The 21476-nt window shown below is 46.3% G+C and overlaps 2 protein-coding genes across 2 annotated transcripts in view; one reads left to right on the top strand and one right to left on the bottom strand.

Moving 5' to 3' along the window:
* The window catches only part of recql4 (RecQ helicase-like 4), a 79959-nt gene that overhangs the window by 20177 nt on the left and 38306 nt on the right, over nt 1-21476 (bottom strand). The window contains 2 exon segments of the mRNA XM_038798622.1: nt 18067-18344; nt 21115-21319. Of these exon segments, the coding sequence (XP_038654550.1) occupies nt 18067-18344; nt 21115-21319 (483 nt within the window).
* On the top strand, nt 7782-8918 carry LOC119966622 (metallo-beta-lactamase domain-containing protein 2-like). Its single transcript, XM_038798623.1, has 2 exons — nt 7782-7812; nt 7873-8918. The coding sequence occupies exon 2, from the start codon at nt 7900-7902 to the stop codon at nt 8716-8718; it is 819 nt and encodes a 272-aa protein (XP_038654551.1). The 5' UTR covers nt 7782-7812; nt 7873-7899; the 3' UTR covers nt 8719-8918.

Raw genomic sequence — 21476 nt, 5'->3', positions numbered from 1 at the left:
AGGTTGGGTTAGTAAATTTGCTGATGACACCAAGATTGGTGTAGTAGTGGATAATGTGGAGAGCTTTTGTAGGCTGCAAAGAGACATTGATAGGATATAGAGCTGGGCTGAAAAATGGCAGGTGGAATTTAACCCTGATAAGTGAGGTGATTCATTTTGGAAGGACAAATTTGAATGCGGATTACAGGGTTAACGGCAGGGTTCTGAAGAATGTGGAGGAGCAGAGATATCTCGGAGCTCATGTCCATATGAACTCTGAAAGTTGCCACCCAAGTGGATAGAGCCATGAAGAAAGCCTATAGTGTGTTAGCATTTATTAACAGGGGGATTGAGTTTAAGAGCTTGAGGTTATGCTGCAACTGTACAAGACCTTGGTTAGACCACATTTGGAGTACTGTGTGCAGTTCTGGTCACCTCATTATAGGAAGGATGTGGAAGCATTGGAAAGGGTGCAAAGGAAATTTACCAGGATGCTGCCTGGATTGGAGGGTAGCTCTTATGAGGAAAGGTTGAGAGAGCTAGGGCTTTTCTCATTGGGGCGAAGGAGGATGAGAGGTGACTTAATTGATGTGTATAAAATGATGAGAGAGATAGATAGAGTGGATGTTCAGCGACTTTTTCCTCGGGTGGATGTAGCTGTCACAAGGGGGCATAACTATAAGATTCAGGGTGGGAGATATAGGAGGGATGTCAGAGGTAGGTTCTTTACTCAAGAGTGGTTGGGGCGTGGAGCGCACTTGCAGCTATGGTAGTGGAGTCGGACACTTTAGGAACTTTCAAGCGGTTATTGGATAGGCATATGGAGTGCACTAGAATGATTGGGAGTAGGTTGACTTGATCTTATTTTCAGACTAGTTGGGCACAATATTGTGGGCCGAAGGGCCTATACTGTGCTGTACAGTTCTGTTTTCCCTCAGTATACCCGAACAGACACTGGAGAGTGACGACGAAGGGATTGTCACAGTAACTTAATTGCAGTGTTAATGCAAGCTAATTTGTGACAATAATAAAGATTATTATTAGTCCAAATCTTATCCTTTCTAACTGACGTTTTGGGATTAGCTACTTCCAAAATCCTTTTCTGATTTCTCAACACAGGGTGGATTATCATCTTGCGCTGACTATAATAATCTTTATTGTTACAAGTAAGCTTACATTAACACTGCAATGAAGTTACTGTCAAAAGCCCCTAATCGCCACATTTTTATACACCTAATGATCTCTGCAGATCTCCCAAGGATGACTGTTTACATGTCGGATTAGCCATGCCCCTTATGTGCAAGAAAGCAACAGCCGAACTGTCTACTGTCACAGACATCTACACACAAAGAGGACATTTCCAGGAGCACCATGTGGAGGGCTATAGTCAGAGGGGATTCAATTGTAAGGGGAGTAGACAGGCATTTCTGTGGTCGAAAACGAGACTCCCGAATGGTATGTTGCCTCCCAGGTGCTCGGGTCAGGGATGTCTCCGATCGGCTGCAGGACATACTGAAGGGGGGAGGGTGAACAGCCAGTTGTCGTGGTGCATATAGGCACCAACGATATAGGTTAAAAAAAGGGATGAGGTCCTACAATCAGAATTTAGGGAGTTAGGAGATAAGTTAAAAAGTAGGACCTCAAAAGGTAGTAATCTCAGGATTGCTACCAGTGCCATGGGACAGTCAGAGTAGAAATTCAAGAATAGTCAGAATGAATACGTGGCTTGAGTGATGGTGCAGGAGGGAGGGGTTCAGATTTTTGGGACATTGGAACCGGGTCTGGGGGCGGTGGGACCATTACAAACCGGATGGTCTACACCTGGGCAGGACAGGAACCAATGTCCTCGGGGGTGCTTTTGCTAACACTGTTGGGGAGGTTTTAAACTAATGTGGCAGGGGGATGGGAACCAGATTAGGAAGTTAGAGGTCAGTAAAGCAGCAGCAACTAAAGCCACTAAGGTACGAGACAATAAACTCAATGTGGCTAAGGGGAAGAGTAGACAGGGAAGAGACGATGAACGCAAAGGTGGTCTGAGGTGCATTTGTTTTAATGCGAGAAGTGTAGCAGGTAAGGCAGATGAACTGCAGCACGGTAGCATGGTGGTTAGCATAAATGCTTCACAGCTCCAGGGTCCCAGGTCCGGTTCCCGGCTGGGTCACTGTGTGCAGAGTCTGCACGTCCTCCCCATGTGTGCGTGGGTTTCCTCTGGGTGCTCCGGTTTCCTCCCACAGTCCAAAGATGTGCAGGTTAGGTGGATTAGCCATGCTAAATTGCCCGTAGTGTCCTTAAAAGTAAGGTTGGGGGGGGGGGGGGGGGGGGGGGGGGGGGGGGGGGGGGGGTTGTTGGGTTACGGGTATAGGGTGGATACGTGGGGTTGAGTAGGGTGATCATTGCTCAGTACAACATCGAGGGCCGAAGGGCCTGTTCTGTGCTGTACTGTTCTATGTCTAACTTCGGACTTGGATCAGTACCTGGGAATATGATGCTATTGGTATTACTGAGACTTGGTTAAGGGAAGGGCAGGACTGGCAACTGAATATCCCAGGGTATAGATGCTTCAGGAGGGATAGATAGGGAGGTAGAAGGGGTGGAGGAGTTGCATTACTCATCAGAGATGATATCACAGCTGTGATTAAGGAGGGCACGATGGAGGATTCGAGCACTGAGGCAATATGGGTGGAGCTGAGAAATAGGAAGGGTGCAGTAACATTGTTGGGACTTTACTACAGTCCAGCAAGCATGAAGTAGAGGTACAAATACGCAGACAGATTATAGAAAAAGGTAGGAGCAATAGGGTGGTTGTGATGGGAGATTTTAACTTCCCCAACATTGAATGGGCTTCATGTAGTGTTGGAGGCGTAGATGGAGCAGAGTTTGTAACGAGCATCCAGGAGAGTTTTTTAGAGCAGTATGTAAATAGTCCGACTCGGGAAGGGGCCATACTGGACCTGGTATTGGGGAATGATCCCAGCCAGGTGGTTGATGTTTCAGTCGGTGATTACTTTGGGAATAGCGATCACAATTCCGTAAGTTTTAGAATACTCATGGACAAGGACAGGAGGGGTCCGAAAGGAAGAGTGCTAAATTGGGGAAAGGCAGAGTATAACAAAATTCGGTAGGAGCTAGGGAATGTGGATTGGGAGCAGCTGTTTAAGGGTAAATCCACATTTGAAATGTGGAAGTCTTTTAAGGAAAGGTTGATTACAGTGCAGCACAGACATGTTCCTGTGAAAATGAAAGATAGAAATGGCAAGATTAGGGAACCATGGATGACGGGTGAAATTGTGAGACTAGCTAAGATGAAAAAGGAAGCATACATAGGATCGAGGCAACTCAAAACTGATGAAGCTTTGGAGGAATATCGGGAAAGTAGGATGAATCTCAAACGCGCAATAAAGAGGGCTAAAAGGGGTCATGAAATATCTTTGGCTAACAGGGTTAAGGAAAATCCCAAAGCATTTTATTCGTATGTAAGGAGCAAGAGGGTAACTAGAGAAAGGATTGGCCCACTTAAAGACAAAAGAGAAATTTATGCGTGGACTCAGAAGAAATGGGTGAGATTGTTAATGAGTACTTTGCATCGGTATTCACAAAGGAGAGGGACCAGACGGATGTTGAGGCTAGGGATGGATGTTTAAATACTCTTGGTCAAGTTGTCATACGGAAGGGGGGAGTTTTGGGTATTCTAAAAGACATTAAGGTGGACAAGTCCCCAGGACCGGATGGGATCTATCCCAGGTTACTGAGGGAAGCGAGGGTCGAAATAGCTGGGGCCTTAACAGATATCTTTGCAGCATCCTTGAGCACGGGTGAGGTCCCGGAGGACTGGAGAATTGCTAATGTTGTCCCTTTGTTTAAGAAGGGTAGCAGGGATAATCCAGGGAATTATAGACCTGTGAGCTTGACGTCAGAGGTAGGCAAACTGTTGGAGAAGATACTGAGGGATAGAATCTATTCACATCTGGAAGAAAACAGACTTATCAGTGATAGGCAGCATGGTTTTGTGCAGGGAAGGTCATGTCTTACAAACCTAATAGAATTCTTTGAGGAAGTGACAAAGTTAATTGATGAGGGAAGGGCTGTAGATGTCATATACATGGACTTTAGTAAGGCGTTTGATAAGGTTTCCCATGGCAGGTTGATGGAAAAAGTGAAGTCGTATGGGGTTCAGGGTGTACTAGCTAGATGGATAAAGAACTGGCTGGGCAACAGGAGACAGAGAGTAGTGGTGAAAGGGAGTGTCTCAAAATGGAGAAGGGTGACTAGTGGTGTTCCACAGGGATCCGTGCTCGGGCCACTGTTGTTTGTGATCTACATAAATGACCTGGAGGAAGGTATAGGTGGTCTGATTAGCAAGTTTGCAGATGATACTACGATTGGTGGAGTTGCAGATAGCGAGGAGGACTGTCAGAGAATACAACAAAATATGGATAGATTGGAGAGTTGGGCAGAGAAATGGCAGATGGAGTTCAATCCAGGCAAATGCGAGGTGATGCATTTTGGAAGATCAAATTCAAGAGCGGACTATATGGTCAATGGAAGGGTCTTGGGGAAAATTGATGTGCAGAGAGATCTGGGAGTTCAGGTCCATTGTACCCTGAAGGTGGCAATGCAGGTTGATGGAGTGGTCAAGAAGGCATACAACATGCTTGCCTTCAGCGGACGGGGTATTGAGTACAAGAGTAGGCAGGTCATGTTACAGTTGTATAGGACTTTGGTTTTGCCACATTTGGAATACTGCGTGCAGTTCTGGTCGCCACATTACCAGAAGGATGTGGATGCCTTGGAGAGGGTGCAGAGGAGGTTCACCAGGATGTTGCCTGGTATGGAGGGTGCTAGCTATGAAGAAAGGTTGAGTAGATTAGGATTGTTTTCGTTGGAAAGGCGGAGGTTGAGGGGGGACCTGATTGAGGTCTACAAAATTATGAGAGGTATGGACAGGGTGGATAGCAACAAGCTTTTCCCAAGAGTGGGGGTGTCAGTTACAAGGGGTCACGATTTCAAAGTGAGAGGGGGAAAGTTTAAGGGAGATGTGCGTGGAAAGTTTTTTACGCAGAGGGTGGTGGGTGCCTGGAACGCTTTACCAGCGGAGGTGGTAGAGGCGGGCACGATAGCATCATTTAAGAAGCATCTAGACAGGTATATGAATGGGTGGGAACAGAGGGAAGTAGATCCTTGGAAAATAGGAGACAGGTTTAAATAAAGGATCTGGATTGGCGCGGGCTGGGAGGGCCGAAGGGCCTGTTCCTGTGCTGTAATTTTCTTTGTTCTTTGTTCCAACACGACCCTAGTAAAAATCGTCAAATACCAGAGTCATAGTTAATCCCGCCGTTTATCCACGCGTCACTGAATTTCTTCACATCGTCAACACCAGCTAGCTGCCTTTGTGATGCTTTGTTTTAATTAAACAGTCGGATTCCCCTGGTCCACACCAGTTCAGGCTTTCCAGGATCAGTTTCAGAAGTAGAATCACTATTGGTAGTCAATTCCAAAATTCTTTGGACCCTGGAATGGTTCCTACAGATTGGAGGGTAGCGAATGTAACCCTGCTATTCAGAAAGGGAGGTAGAAAGAAAACAGGGAACTATAGACCAGTGAGTCTAACGTCGGTAGCAGTGAAGTTGCTAGTCCATTATCAGGAATTTCATAGCACAGTGTTTGGAAAGCAGTGGTGTAATCAGACAAAGTCAGCATGGATTTACGAAAGGGAAATCATGCTTGACAAATCTACTGGAATAATAATAAGAATTATTTAAAGAGTAGCACAGTGGTCAGCACTGTTGCCTGATAGAGCCCAGCCAGGGATCCGGATTCAATTCCAGCCTTGGGTTACTTTGTGTGGCGTTTTCATATTCTCCCCATGTATGTGTAGGTTTCCTCTGGGTGCTCTGGTTTCCTTCCACAGTCCAGAGATATGCAGGTTCGGTGGCCAAGCTAGATTGCCCCCAAGTGTTCTAAGGTTAGGTGGGGTTACAGGTTGAGGTGGGGATTTGTGCTCAGATAGAGCACTCTTTCGGAGTGGTGGTGATGGGCCAAATGGCTTCCTCCTGCACTATAGAGCTTCTATGTAACTAGTGGATGTGGATTATTTAGACTTTCAAAAAAGTCTCACATAACAGATTACTATGTAGAGTTAAAGTACATGGGATTACGTGTAGTCTGGAGGTAGATAGAAAGCTGGTTAGCAGTCAGGAAGCAAAAAGTTGGAATAAATGGGTCTTTTTCGGATTGGTAGGCAGTGACTAGTGGGGTACCCATCTGCGCTAGGACCCCAACGGTTCACATTATATATCGATGATTTGGATGAGGGAACTAAATGTAATATCTCCAAATCTGCAGATGATACAAAGTTGGGTGGGAGGGTGAGCTGTGAGGAGGATGCAGAGATGCTTCAGCGGGATTTGGACAGGCTGAGTGAGTGGGCACATGCATGGCAGATGCAGTATAATGTGGATAAATGTGAGGTTATCTGCTTCGGTAGCAAAAATAGGAAGGCAGATTATTATTTGAATGCATGAATTGAGAGGTGGATACTCAGCGAGACCTTGGTGTCCTCGTGCATCAGTCGCTGAAAGTGGCTCATAGGCACAGCAGGCAGCTGGCCTCTATAGCAAGAGAATTTGAGTATAGGAATAGAGATGGTTTACTGCAATTGTATAGGGCATTGGTGAGGCCACACCTGGAGTATTGTGTGCAGTTTTGGTGTCCTTATCCGAGGAAGGATGTTCTTGGTATGGAGGGAGAGCAGCTAAGGTTTTCCAGACTGATTCCTGGGATGGCGGGACTGTCATATGAGGAGAAACTAAATCTGTTAAGGATTAAATTCATTGGAGTTTAGAAGAGTGAGAGGGTATCTCATTGAAACTTATAAAATTCTAACAGGATTAGACAGGGTAGAATCAGAAAGAAATGTTCCCGTTGGTGGGGAATCCAGAACTAAGGGTCATAGTTTGATGATGAGGGACTTTTTAGGACTGAGATGAGGAGAAATTTCTTCACCCAAAGAGTGGTAAATCTATAGAATTCACTACCACAGAAAATAGTCAAGGCCAAAACGTTGTGTGATTTCAAGAAGGAATTAGATATAGTTCTTGGGGCTTAATGGATATGGGTGAGGGTTGGGGGGAGGCGAGGGAGAAAGGCAGGGTCAGGGAACTGAACTTGATGACCAGCTACGATCATAATGAATGGTGGAGCAGGCTCGAAGGGCCGAATGGCCTCCTCATGCTTCTATTTTCTATGTATATTGTTAAACTCAAGAAAACCTATTCCATCTGATATTTTATGGTCACAGCGCATGAACAGTTCAGACACTCCTGAATTGGCAGGTATACCAATAAAACTCCAGCAGAGTTACCACTTTCTTGTGGGCAAAGTGTCTGTTGTTTATACAAATTAAAAACATAAGTACTCAAGAAGGATCACTGGTCTGAATCGTTAATCTTGTTTATGTCTCTCCTGACAGAACTGATCTGTACTGCCAACATCTACTGATCTTATTGCAGATTTCCAGCCACATCACTAACTGGGTGATTTCCACTTGCTGAATAACTTTTTTGTCCTCAATCTTGAATGTATTTTAATAACTTAAATCGCTCCATGAAAATCCACTGGAGAGAGAGAGAGGGAGAGGCGGGACGGCGAACCTCCTGCCGAGTTGCGCTGGCAGCAGCGGAGGCTCCCGGGCAGCCCGGGAGGGTTGGGAACCGGGCGGCAATGGAGGCTGGGAACCGGGCGGCAGTGGAGGCTCCCGGACAGCCCGGGAGGGTTGGGAACCGGGCGGCAATGGAGGCTGGGAACCGGGCGGCAGTGGAGGCTCCCGGACAGCCCGGGAACCGGGCGGCAGTGGCGGCTCCCGGGAGGGTTGGGAACCGGGCGGCAGTGGAGGCTGGGAACCGGGCGGCAGTGGCCTGGAAGATGGCGGACGGTGCAGACGGGGAGTGGTTCTGGCGGCAGCGCCTGGCTGACGGCCTCTACCTGATCCGGGAGCGTTTCTACGAGTCGGGGAACCGGGCGAACATGTGGCTGGTACAGGGCTCGGAGCGGGACCTGGTAGTGGATGCCGGCCTAGGCCTCAGCAGCCTGCCCGACTACCTGGAACGGGCCGGCCTGACCGGCTCCCGCCCGCTGCTGGCGCTCGCCACTCACATCCACTTCGACCACGCGGGCGGCCTACACCACTTCCCGGCCGGCGGCGTGGCCGTACACCGGGCCGAGGCCGCGGCCCTGTCCCGGGGTGACAACCTGGAGACGGTGACCTGGCTGAGCGGGAGCGAGGTGAGCCGCCCGCCGCCCGGCTGGACGGCCAGCAGCTACCGGGTCAGGGCCGTGCAGCCCGGCCGCCTGCTGGAGGATGGCGATGTGATCGAGCTGGGGGACCGGCAGCTCACAGTGCTCCACACCCCCGGACACTCCCGGGGCAGCATCTGCCTCCACGAGCCCGAGCGGGGCCTCCTGTTCAGCGGCGATACCGTGTACCAGGGCGCCCTGATTGACTGGCTCCCTCACTCCAACATCAACCACTACAAGGAGAGCTGCAGGAGGCTGCTCAAGCTGCTGGACCGGGGACAGGTCAGCACTGTGCTGCCCGGTCACTTCAACCCCTTCGGCCCGGACACCCTCCACACCCTGGCTTCAGACTACATTGCCCAGGCTGGCCTCTGGCACAAGGTGGCAACCAGTGCCATCAGCTGCGTAGCCAGCATCGCCCTGCGTGCCAACAACCTGGGCAGGTGAACACCAGGTCAGGATTACTCTGGCGCAAAACTCCAAACACCGACAACCTACAAGACAGGGAGGACTGCATCTGTAAACCATCTACCTCTCTGCCCTGGAGAGTTAAAAACAGCTGAAGAAATGTAACTAGACTTCTGGCGGAGCAATGCCAGGAAATTCTGTTTGTTGCAGTAAATGCAGGTTCTACTGACATTAGAAAACATGAATCAAGCTCAACTCATTCGTACTGCAGATCAATTATGCATTTTAACAAAACGTATGGCGGCACGGGATCGAATCTGGGAAGGTGTGGTAAAAGAAAGAGTAGAGGCAAGGCAAGAGAGGAAGGTTTCTTGATTAATAAGTGGATATGGGGAGAAGGCAGGAGAATGGGGATGAGAAAAGTAGCCATGATTGAATGGCGGAGCAGGCTCGATGGGCCGAGTGGCCTAATTCTGCTCCTATGTCTTATGGTAGTAATATGGGAAATGATGAACGGACAGATAAGGCTGAGGTTACAAAAATAATACAAGCACAAAACTAAAGACTCTGTATCTGAACGCACACAGCACTCAAAACAAAGCAGATAAATTAATAGCAGTTAGAAATAACCTGATCGCCATTTCAGAGACATGACTGCAGAACCCACAGATTGGGACCGGAATATTGAAGGGTGCACGTAAATGCACCATCCCAGATGACTGTAGACTGGTGGTGATTTAACACCACGCCTTAGGAGAGGGACAAGGTTGAGAAGACGAGCCTTCACACATTAATTCAGCCAGTACAGGAATTGAACCCGCGCCGCTGCGCCGCTAGCCTGGCTCTGCATCACGAACCAGCTGTCTAGCCAAGTGAGCTAAACGCATCACAGGATAGATAAGGGTATAAAAGGAAAGAAATAATGGCAGCTTGTCAGAAAGGTATGAAAAAAATGAAAATGAAAATCGCTTATTGTCACGAGTAGGCTTCAAATGAAGTTACTGTGAAAAGCCCCTAGTCACCACATTCCGACGCCTGTTCGGGGAGGCTGGTACGGGAATCGAACCATGCTGCTGGCCTGCTTTCAAAGCCAGGATTTAGCCCTGTGCTAAACAGGTATGATGATTATCATGATAGATTTCAATCTACATGTAGACTGGAAAAATATGGGCAAAGGTAGCCTAGGTGAGGAATTCAGAGAATGTTTTCAGGATTGTTTCTGCAGACAGCACCAACCAGAGATCAGGCGATACTAGACCTGCTGTTGACCAACGAGTTAGGATTAATGACCTCATAGGTATAGCAATCAGGATAAGACTGAATTTTATATTCGGTATGAGGGAAAGAAGAATGGGTCTATGGTTAGTATTTTAAACTTAAATTAGGATAATTGAATGCATGAAAACAGAGCTAGCCAAAATGAACTGGCAAATTAGCTTAGGGATAGAGAAAAAGAGATGCAGTAGCAGACATTTAAAGGGGTATTTCAGAATACAGAATAGATATATTCTGGCAAGAAATAAAAATTCCAGCGGGGGGGGGGGGGGTCACCATCCGTGGATAACTGAAAAAGTTAAAGTAAACTTAAAGAAAAAGCATATCATTACATAAAGATGAATGGCTGGTCAGAAGGTTGGACAGACTATATAAAACAGCAAAAAATGACTACAAGATTATTGAGGGAATATTAGAGTATGAGAGAAAGCTAGTTGGAACTAAAGGCAAAATTTCTAGATATTTGAAAAAGAAAAGATAAAGTGAATGCTGGTCCAATAGGAAGTGCATCTGGAGAATTAATAATGAGCTAAACAGGTATTTTACATCGGTTTTAACTATAGAGGCTGGTTTAGCACAGTGGGCTAAACAGCTGGCTTGCAAAGCAGAACAAGGCCAGCAGCGTGGGTTCAATTCCCCTACCGGCCTCCCCGAACAGGTGCCGGAATGTGGTGACTCGGGGCTTTTCACAGTAACTTCATTGAAGCCTACTTGTGACAATAAGAGATTATTATTAAGTAACATCCCAGAAACAGTTGTAAATCTGGAAATGGGAGGGAGGGAGGAAATCATCAAAGAAGTGGTACTGAGCAAATTATTGGACCTGCGAGTTGACAAGTCCCTGGATCCTGATGGACAAAACCCTAGGATGTTAAAAGTGGCTAGTACAAAATTTTTAATTTTCCAAAATTGCCTAGATTCGGGAAAGTTCCATTAGATTGGAAAATAGCTAATGTAACTCCTTTATTCAAAAAAGGGAGGTGAAAAGAAATCAGTAAACTACAGCTTAGCATCGGTCATAGGGAAAATTTTAAAAGCTATTATTGAAGAAGTTAAAGCAGGTATAACTTGTTGACAAGAGTCAACATGATTTGGGGGAAAGGGAAATCACGTTGAACCAATTAACCAGTTCTTTGAAGAAATAACGTGTGGATAAAAGGGAACCGGTGGATGTACTGTGCTTAGATTTCCAGAAAGCTTTTGGTAAGGGGAAATGTCAAAGGGTGTGAAAAATAAAAGCTCACGGTGAAGTGGATAATATATTGGCATGGATAGAAGATTGGCTAGCTGAAGGGAAATAGAGTAGGCTGAATTTTGTGGTTGACAAAATGGGTGTCACAGGAATCAGTGCTGAGATCTCAGCCTTTTACAATTCATATAAATGCCTTTGATGAGTTGACAAAAGTTTGATTTGCTGACAAAGATATGTAGGAAAGTTAGCTGTGAAGATGAAATAAGGAGGCTACAAAGGGAGATCGATAGGTTAAGTGGGAAAAGATCTAGCAAATGGAATATAATGTGGGAAAATGTGAAATTGTCCATTTTGGCAGGCCGAGTAAAAAACAGATTTAATTTTTTTTTTTTTTTTTAATTCTTTCATGGGATGTGGATATTGCTGGCAACGCCAGCATCTGCTGCCCATCTCCAAGTATCCTTGAACTGAGTGGCTTGCTCGGCCATTTCAGAGTCAACCACATTGCAGTGGGTCTGGAGTCACATGTGGGCCAACCAGGTAAGGACGGCAGATTTCCTTCCCCAAAGCACATTTGTGAACCAGTTGGATTTTTACAACAATGAATGACAGTGGTCATGATCGCCATCACGTTGACCAGCTTCCAATTCCAGATTTGAACTCCACCCTCTTCAATGGGGTGATTTCAACCTATGTACCCAGAGCATTAACCTGGGCCTCTAGATTATTAGTCCAGTGACATTAGCACTGTGCCATCACCTCCCCTATTGTGAAATGTAATAGAGCTCTGAGGTGCAGATGGATCCGAATGTCCTAGTGCATGAATCACAAAGGCTAGTACGCAGGTGCAGCAGGTAATTAGCAACGTTAATAGGGCGAGACTGTTTATTGCGAGGGTAATTCAATACAAGAATAGGGAGGTTATGCTTCAGTTGATACAGGACACTAGTGAGACCACAACTAGAGTATTGTATACAGTACTGGTCTCCTTATTTAAGGAAGGATATGAATGTCTTGAAAGCAGTTCAGAGAATGTTTACGAGACTAAAGCTGGAATGGGCGGGTTGTCTTGAGGAAAGGTTGGGCAGGGTAGGGTTTTTGCCACTGCAGTTAAGAGTAAAGGCGACTTGATCGAAACATAAAAGATCTTTCGGCGCCTTGACAGGGTGGATGTGGAAATGATGTTTCCTGGTGTGGAAGAATCTAGTGCTGTTTAAAAATATTATTATTATTAAAGGCTCGATTGCCCTTTTAAGACAGATTAGGAGAATTTATTTCTTTGAGTCTTTAAAAACGCTCTTCCTCAAAAGGCGGTGAAAGCAGAGTTTTTGAATATTTTTAAGGCAGAGCGAGATAAATTCTTGATAAGCAAGAAGTGCAAGGTTATCGAGAGTAGGTGGGATGGTGGGGCTGAGGTTACCATCAGATCAGGCTCAAGGGGTGGCTACTCCACTCCTAAAAAGCAACATAAAAAGCAAGAGGGTAGCCAGAGAAAGGGTTGGCCCACTGAAGTACAGGGGAGGGGATCTATGTGTGGAGCCAATGGAAATGGGCGAGGTACTAAATGAATACTTGGCATCAGTATTCACCAAAGAGAAGGAATTGGTGGATGTTGAGTCTGGAGAAGGGTGTGTAGTTAGCCTGGGTCACATCGAGATCCAAAAAGACGAGGTGTTGGGCGTCTTGAAAAATATTTAAGGTGGATAAATCCCCAGGGCCTGATGGGATCTACCCCAGAATACTGAAGGAGGCAAGAGAGGAAATTGCTGAGGCCTTGACAGAAATCTTTGGATCCTCACTATCTTCAGGTGATGTCTCGGAGCACTGGAGAATAGGTGAAGAGGGTAGTCAAGAAGGCATACGGCATGTTTGCCTTCATTGGCCAGGGCATTGAGTATAAAAATTGGCAAGTCATGTTGCAGCTGTATAGAACCTTAGTTAGGCCACACTTGGAGTAGTGTTCAATTCTGGTCGCCACACTACCAGAAGGATGTGGAAGCTTTGGAGAGGGTGCAGAAGAGATTTACCAGGATGTTGCCTGGTATGGAGGGCATTAGCTATGAGGAGCGGTTGAATAAACTTGGTTTGTTATCACTGGAACGAAGGAGATTGAGGGGCGACCTGATAGAGGTCTACAAAATTATGAGGGGCATAGACAGAGTGCATAGTCAGAGACTTTTTCCCAGGGTAGAGGGGTCAATTACTCGGGGGGGCATAGGTTTAAGGTAAGAGGGGCAAGGTTTAGAGGAGATGTACGAGGCAAGTTTTTTTTTTTTTTCTTTTTTTTTTTATACACAGAGGGTAGTGGGTGCCTGGAATTCGCTGCCGGAGGAGGTTGTGGAAGCAGAGACAATAGTGACGTTTAAGGGGCATCTGGACAAATACATGAATAGGATGGGAATAGAGGGATACGGATCCCGGAAGTGTAGCAGATTTTAGTTTAGACAGGCGGCATGGTCTGCGCAGGCTTGGAGAGCCGAAGGGCCTGTTCCTGTGCTGTACTGTTCTTTGTAATTCCTATATTTGTATCCAAGTAAAGGCTACCCAGAGAATTACATTACCATAATAACAAAAACAGAATCATAGCCGGTCTGACAGCATCTGTGCAGAGAGGAGGGAGCTAACGTTTAGAGTCTGGATGACTCTTTGTTAAAGCTACAGACAACTGGAAATAGGGTCAGATTTATACTGTGGTGAGGGAGCGCGGAACAGTGGGGTTGATTTCCCATACCAGCCTCCCTGAACAGGTGCCGGAATATGGCGACCAGGGGCCTTTCACAGTTACTTCATTTGAAGCCAACTTGTGACAATAAGCGATTTTGATAAGGAAGAAGCGATAGGTGGAGGTTGACAAAGATGTGGACAGAAACAAAAGGAATGTACATGGGGGTAATTAAGGCAAGAGTGCAGATAATGGCACATAGAGAGAATAGAATGTGAATGGCAGGACAAAGGTGAGTAGAGCAGCACAATGGCACAGTGGTTAGCACTGCTGCCTCAGCTCCATGGACCTGGGTTCAATCCTGCAGCACAATGGCAGTGGTTAGCACTGCTGCCTCAGCTCCATAGACCTGGGTTCAAGCCCAGCCTCAGGTGACTGTGTGGAGTCTGCACATTCTCCCAGTGTCTGCGTGGGTTTCCTCCGGCTGCTCTGGTTTTCTCCCACAGTCCAAAGATGTGCAGGTTAGGTGGATTGGCTGAGCTAAATTGCCCCTCCCCGTCCAAAAGGTTATGTGGGGTTACGGTGGAGGTGTGGGCTTAAGTAGGGTGCTCTTTCCAAGGGCCAGTGCAGACTCGATGGGCTGGATGGCCTCCTTCTGCACAGTAAATTCTTTGATTCTAGTGTGGGCAACTAGGAACAGATGGCCCAAGTGGGACAATGGGGAGGGGAAAACAGATCAATGGAAGAAATGAAAATAAATGGATGGAGATAAAAATGGGGTGAAGGTGGAGGTGAGAGTTCAGTCTGAAGTTGTTGAACTCATTGTTAAGTCCGGAAGGCTGGAATGTGCCTAATTGGACAATGAGGTGCTGTTCCTCTAGTTTGTGCTGGGCTTCACTGAAACATTGCAGCAGGTCAAGAACGGACATGTGGACGTGAGAGCAGGACGGGGAGTTGAAATGGCAACAGGAAGATTGGAGTCCTGCTTGTGAATGGACCGGAGGTGTTCTGCATAGCGGTCACCCAGTCTGCGTTTGGTCTCGCCAATGTAAAGTTGACCGCATTGGGAGAAGGGAATACAATATAGTCCAGATTGAAGGAGGTGCACGTGAAGCGCTGCCTCACTTGAAAAGAGTGTTTGGGATGGTGAGCAGGGAGGAGGTAAAGGGGTAGGTGCTGCGCTGTCTGCGATTGCATGGGAAGGTGCCGTGGGAAGAGGGTGAGGTGTTGCGGGTGATGGAGGATTGGACCAGGTTATTCCGGAGGGAACAGTCCCTGCGAAATGCTGACGGGGGAGTGACGGGAAGATGTGTTTGGTGGTGGATCATGCAGGAGATAGCGGAGGACACAGTGGATGAGGAACCACGATTAAGGAAGAATGAAGACATGTCAGCAGCATCGTTTTGGAAAGTGGCATCATCGGGACAGATGTGATAATAACATAACCATAATAACAATGTGTTTTCAATGTCATATTTATTTCTCTAGGCTTTACGTTTTGAACACGTATCAGTTACCAGCTAGGAACTCAATTTACGTTTGCCGACCCTTCTTTTGCAGATTAATTTAACACATTTACAAAATGGGACTGCTTAAATTTTATGAACATTGCTTTCTACTCTCTCCCCTGCAGCCAATGTAAAGACATTGATTTTCGGCGTTTCACGAGGTTACTCAGGCATTAATACACTCAAATTTCCATCATAAATCCCACATCCACAAGAAGTGAAAGCTAGGTTTTCTTGTTACACCCACCACCAGTGCCAGCATAACAAACTCGTAGGCAGTTTCCATTGTAATGTAAATAAATGCTGCCACAGTACCCAAGGGCCATAGGCTACTCTCCCCTTTGAGATTTGACTGATGGTGATTTAACCAGAGGATCACCACAAGGTTTAGCTCACTGGGCTAAATCGCTGGCATTTAAAGCAGGCCACCAGCACGGTTCGATTCCCGTACCAGCCTCCCCGAACAGGCGCCGGAATGTGGCGACTAGGGGCTTTTCACAGTAACTTCATTGAAGCCTACTCGTGACAATAAGCGATTTTCATTTCATTTCAAGGTTCATGGATAACCTCAGCTGGAACGGGAATTAAACCCATGCTGTTGGCATCGGTCCACATCACAAACCAGCTATCCAGCCAACTGAGCTAACCAACCCACAGAGTGTAATGCACGAAGTGCATATTAACACCAAACTGTTTTATACAATTGGGAAGATAGGAGCAGTAATAGGCCATTCGGCCCTTCGAGCCTGCTCTGCAATTCTATGAGATTTTTTTTTTTAACATAGAATTTACAGTGCAGAAGGAGGCCATTCGGCCCATCGAGTCTGCACCGGCTCTTGGAAAGAGCACCCTACCCCCTATCCAAGGTCAACACCTCCACCCTATCCCCATTACCCAGTAACCCCACCCAACGCTAAGGGCAATTTTGGATACTAAGGGCAATTTATCATGGCCAATCCACCTAACCCGCACATCTTTGGACTGTGGGAGGAAACCGGAGCACCCGGAGGAAACCCACGCACACACGGGGAGGATGTGCAGACTCCGCACAGACAGTGACCCAAGCCGGAATCGAACCTGGGACCCTGGAGCTCTGAAGCGATTGTGCTATCCACAAGGCTACCATGCTGCCAGATTATAGCTGACCTGGTTGCAGTCTCAGAAATTTAAAAGAGAAATATTAAGAGATATAAAAATCATGTCATCCAAACCTTTCGATTAAACCCTAGCCGTCCAGTTGCACTTGGGGCTTCAATATGCTGAGCGAGCCAGATTAGGACTGGGTGTTCCTCACTGTGAAAATATTTCCTGGGTAGGTTCACAAAAGAGTTGGCCGAAACCCATAGAAGTACAATAGTCCATATCCATAGAATCCCTACAGCACCGAATGAGGACATTCGTCCCATCAAGTTTGCACCAACCCTCTGAAAGAACATTCCACCCAGTCCCAATTTCCCGGTCCAATCACCGTAACCCCAACTAATCTACATATCTTTGGAGGCCAAGGGGCAATTTAGCATGGACAATCCACCTAATCTGCACATCTTTTGATTGTGGGAGGAAACCAGAGCACCCAGATAAAACATATGCAGACATGGGGAGAAAGTGCAAACTCCACACAGTCACCCAAGACCAGAATTGAACCCAGGTCCCTGGCACCATGAGGCAGCAGTGCTAACCACTGTGCCATCACACCGCCCATTCAGGAACACCACTGTGCAGATAGGGAGGGAGTTCCAGCATTTTGACCGAACACTGTGAAGGAACACTAATATATTTCCAAGTGAGGATGGTGAGTGGCTTGGAGGGAAACCTCCAGCTGGTGGTGTTAACAGGTATCTGCGCCTTGTAGATGGTGGACAGGCTTTGTGGAGTCAGGTGAGTTACTCGCCGCAGGAGTCCCAGCCTCTGACCTGCTCTTGCAGCCACAGTATTAATATGGCTAGTCCAGTTCAGTTTCTGATCAATGGTAATGTTGATAGTGAGGGATTCAGTGATGGTAATGCCATTGAATGTCATTGGGTTATGGTTTGATTCTCTTATTGGTGATGGCCATTGCCTGGCACTTGTGTGGTGCAAATGTTACTTGTCAGCCCAAGCCCGAATATTGTCCCGGTCTTGCTGCTTTTTGAACATGGACTGCTTCAGTGTGAGGAGTGACGACTGGTACTGAACATTGTGCAGTCATCAGTGAACATCTCCACATCGGACCGTAAGCTGGTAGGCAGGTCTTTAATTCAGGAATTCAGGATTTCATGAGCTGTGGGTGTCGCTAGCTAGGTCAGCGTTTTATTGCCCATTCCCATCGAAAAGTTGATTGTGAGCCTGTTCTACCCACATTGAGATCAATTATGTCAACACAGAGCAGGGATCTACCCTCTGTGCTGGACGTTAGTCATTTTCAAATTTTCTCTCTTCCTGCTTTTGAATAGGATTGATGCAATATAACACCACCACCTGGAAGTTCCCCTCCAAGCCACTCACCATTCCGACTTGGAAATATATTGCTGTTCCTTCACCTTCACTGTGCCAAAACCCTGGAACTCCCTCCCTGACCTGATAATTATTCCGTGTTTTCTTTTTTATTTCGGATTGCCAGCATCTGCAATATTTTGCTTTTGTGGTGGTGGCCACTCAGTTCATATCCACCTCAGAGAGGAAGTCATAGTGAGACAATAATTACTTCCAGATGTAGGAAGGGAGAAGATAAAAACTTAAAAATAAATAACACAAACAAGGTTTATCCTCACCTCTGGGTCGAGGAAGAGATGGCAATGGGCAGGCTTCCCATCTCTTCCAGCACGGCCAATCTCTTGCACATAGTTCTCGAAGCCCTTTGGCATATTATAGTGCACGATTCCCCGGACATCTGACTTATCCAACCCCATGCCAAATGCCACCGTTGCCACCACAATACGCAGTTGACCACTCATGAAGTTGTTCTGAATTCTCCTTCGCTGGCTAGCTGACATTCCAGCGTGGTAGCAGTCAGCAATCCACTTCAAAGGCCGCCTCACCTTCTTTCTAGCTGTTTTTTTTTGTACAGAAATATTAAAAGAAAATTGTCCATTTAGAATATTTTCCCCAACCAAAACAAATCTCTCGTGAACATCTCTCACTTGTGCCAACTTCTATATCAAGAAAAATTAATTTCACTCGTCAGCTGATGAATACATTGCCAAGGCTGGCAATGAACCACACCAACCAACCAGCTGGTACTGTTTCAGCTGCTCTGGGGAAGAGTTAGAAATGGCATCAGGACTAAGGAATAGAATCATAGAATTTACAGTACAGAAGGAGGCCATTCGGCCCATTGAGTCTGCACCGGCTCTTGGAAAGAGCGCTCTACCCAAGCCCACACCCCCACCCTATCCCCGTAACCCAGCGACCCCATCCAACCTTTTTTTGGACACGAAGGGCAATTTATCATGGCCAATACCCCTAACCTGCACATGTTTGGACTGTGGGAGGAAACCCACGCAGACACGGGAAGAACGTGCAGACTCCGCACAATGACCTAAGCCGGGAATCGAACTTGGGACCCTAGAGCTATGAAGCAACTGTGCTAACCACTGTGCTACCGTGCTGCCCAAGAAGGAATGACTGCAACTGCGCGATCTTTGCGGTTAAGAACGCAAGTCCGTAGCAAAGTTAAATACAAAGTCCGCCAAGCTGATCCTACCTCCCCCGCCCCCCCCATCTAACCAAATTCTAAACTGCCTTGAGTATTGCTGAAGAGAGACACAAGTTTTTCATCTTGCACTCATCAGGACAAACGCCAGAACACCAAATTTCAAATTATTACGAAGATGTATACTACAGAAAAGGGTGCTGATTGGTTGGCAAGTGGTGACTGGCAGAAGAGTTGCTATGGAGAAAGCAATGTAGAACTACAGGCTAAGCTCCCCAGTAATTTGAAAAAGGGTGTAAGGTTTGAACATATTCTGTTTGCAGAGAACGGGTCCCTGCGTATGAATGTACGGCGCTTCCAATAAACGTAAATGAGCCACACTTCCGAGTCTGACTGATTATCTTAAATTGTCTGTTAGTGTTTCGCCATGGCAACACCTCAGCCAGAGTCAACTTGCTAACCAATCAGCACCCTTTTCTTCTGTAGTATAAATTCTGACTGTTTGAAATGTAGCATTCTTGTGTTTGTCCTTTTGATTACAAGATTAGAAACATCAACACCATTTCTCGCTTTGGAGTAAAAGTTAACTGCCTCTTTAGTGCTTCCAGAGACTTTTCTCTATTAGGGGAGACAGTGGCGCAGTAGTATTGCCACTGGACAATAAACCAGAGACCCAGGGTAATGCTCTGGGGTCCTAGGTTTGAAGCCCACCATGGCAGATAAAATAAAAATCTGGAATTAAAAGTCTAATAACAATCATGAAACCATTGCCAATTGTCGAAATAAAAAAACATCTGGTTCAATAATGTCCTTCAGGGAAGGAAATCTGACACCCCAACCTAGTCTGTCCTACATGTGATTCCAGACCCACACAAGCACTGTGATTGTCTCTCAACTCTGGAATGATCTAGCACAGGGGTGGGCAAACTACGGCCCGCGGGCCGCATGCGGCCCGCCAAAGGTATTTCTGAGGCCCACCAAGTCATTAAAAAAAAAAAAAAAAAAAATTTTTTTTTTTTTTTAATTTTTTTTTTTAAAAGGTTAATGGGTGGGGGGGCTGTTGGGTTACTTACTGGTATAGGGTGGATACGTTGACTTGAGTAGGGTGATCATTGCTTGGCACAACGTCGAGGGCCGAAGGGCCTGTTCTGTGTTCTATATGAGGCGCCCACAATCATAACCAGGTGAAGTAATTATTTTACTTAATATACTATGCGGCCCTTTGTGAATTGTGCATTTCTGAATGCGGCCCTTGCACGGAAAAGTTTGCCCACCCCTGATCTAGCACGTCACTCAGTTCAAGGGCAATTAGGAATGGGCAAAAAATGCTGGCCCACATCCCAGGGACGGAAAAAAACTCTACCAGTCTGCGAGTTACTTAATACCCAGAATGGTTACAGCACAGCAGGCAGCCATTTAGTCCCCGGCATCCATCTCTCTACCACAGCAACTCAGCTAGTCCCACTCATCTGCTCCTTCTCCATAGTTCTTAAAGTTTTCAGATGCTTATACAATTCAGATTTAAAATTTTTCAATTGAATCCAACTCTACTCGCCAGATCGTGAACACTTGTTGCAAAAAAGATTTTCCCTGTGACGTTGTTAATTATTCACCATTCACTTTAAATTGATGTCATCTGGTTCACAACCTTTCTTTAGTGCTCCCTGACATGTTGAACTTTTCAATGAGCTAATACTGGTGTCCCCTTGTAGAGTCCAGATTTAACCTGGAATAGTGCTCCAGGTGAATGGATTCCAGTTGGCATTTTGTATACATGTAAATATTCCTCTCTCATTCTCACTTCTTTCTAGACTGACTCAATAACTTAGTCCTCTAACACCAGAGATTAGCCTTGTCTTTTTTTCACTCATTGCTAACAAATTTCTCAATGGAGTATTTCAACAGCTACCAAGTCCCTAATTTACACATTTAAAGGATCTTGCTTTAGGCATACATTCAGGGCAGTCCCACACATTTAGTAGTGAGACCATGGCTATGCAGACTGGGCACAGTTTGTTCCAGTACTAAAGCCATAAGCTTTACAGCCATATTATGCTCAAATATCAGGTGCAAAGCATTTCAATCTCCACGCCGAACAATTCATTTTAAACATCATTTCAAAATCTAGGTTTTATGCCACTTCCCCCCCCCCCCTCCCCCTGCTCACCCATGGCTTTCTTTCTTTTTGCGAGGATTTCTTCAGCGGTATCCTCCTCCTTGTTTAGTTCTGGTGGTGGCTCCTTAAGTGTAACTCCCTGAAGGCATGTCCGAAGCAAGGCTGCAATACGGGCCGTCTCCTCTCTCCGGGTGCAGTAGACAATAATGGAATCCAAGGAGGCAAACCGATCACCTTGGATCAAAGTTACAAGACCCTGGGCAAGTATACAGTTAAAGAATTTACTGAAAACCAGTACACAGATTTTAAAAACATCACAAAGAGCCGACGTTCTTACAACTTCTCAGAGACCCTAAGATATAGAAGCCGAATTCGACCATTCGGCCCATTGAGTCTGCTGGCCCATTCAATGA

Source organism: Scyliorhinus canicula, chromosome 5 (assembly GCF_902713615.1).
Source record: "Scyliorhinus canicula chromosome 5, sScyCan1.1, whole genome shotgun sequence".
Classification (NCBI taxonomy): domain Eukaryota; kingdom Metazoa; phylum Chordata; class Chondrichthyes; order Carcharhiniformes; family Scyliorhinidae; genus Scyliorhinus; species Scyliorhinus canicula.
The sequence above is the reverse complement of the archived record's forward strand: the minus strand, read 5'-3'. Positions and strand labels throughout refer to the sequence as shown.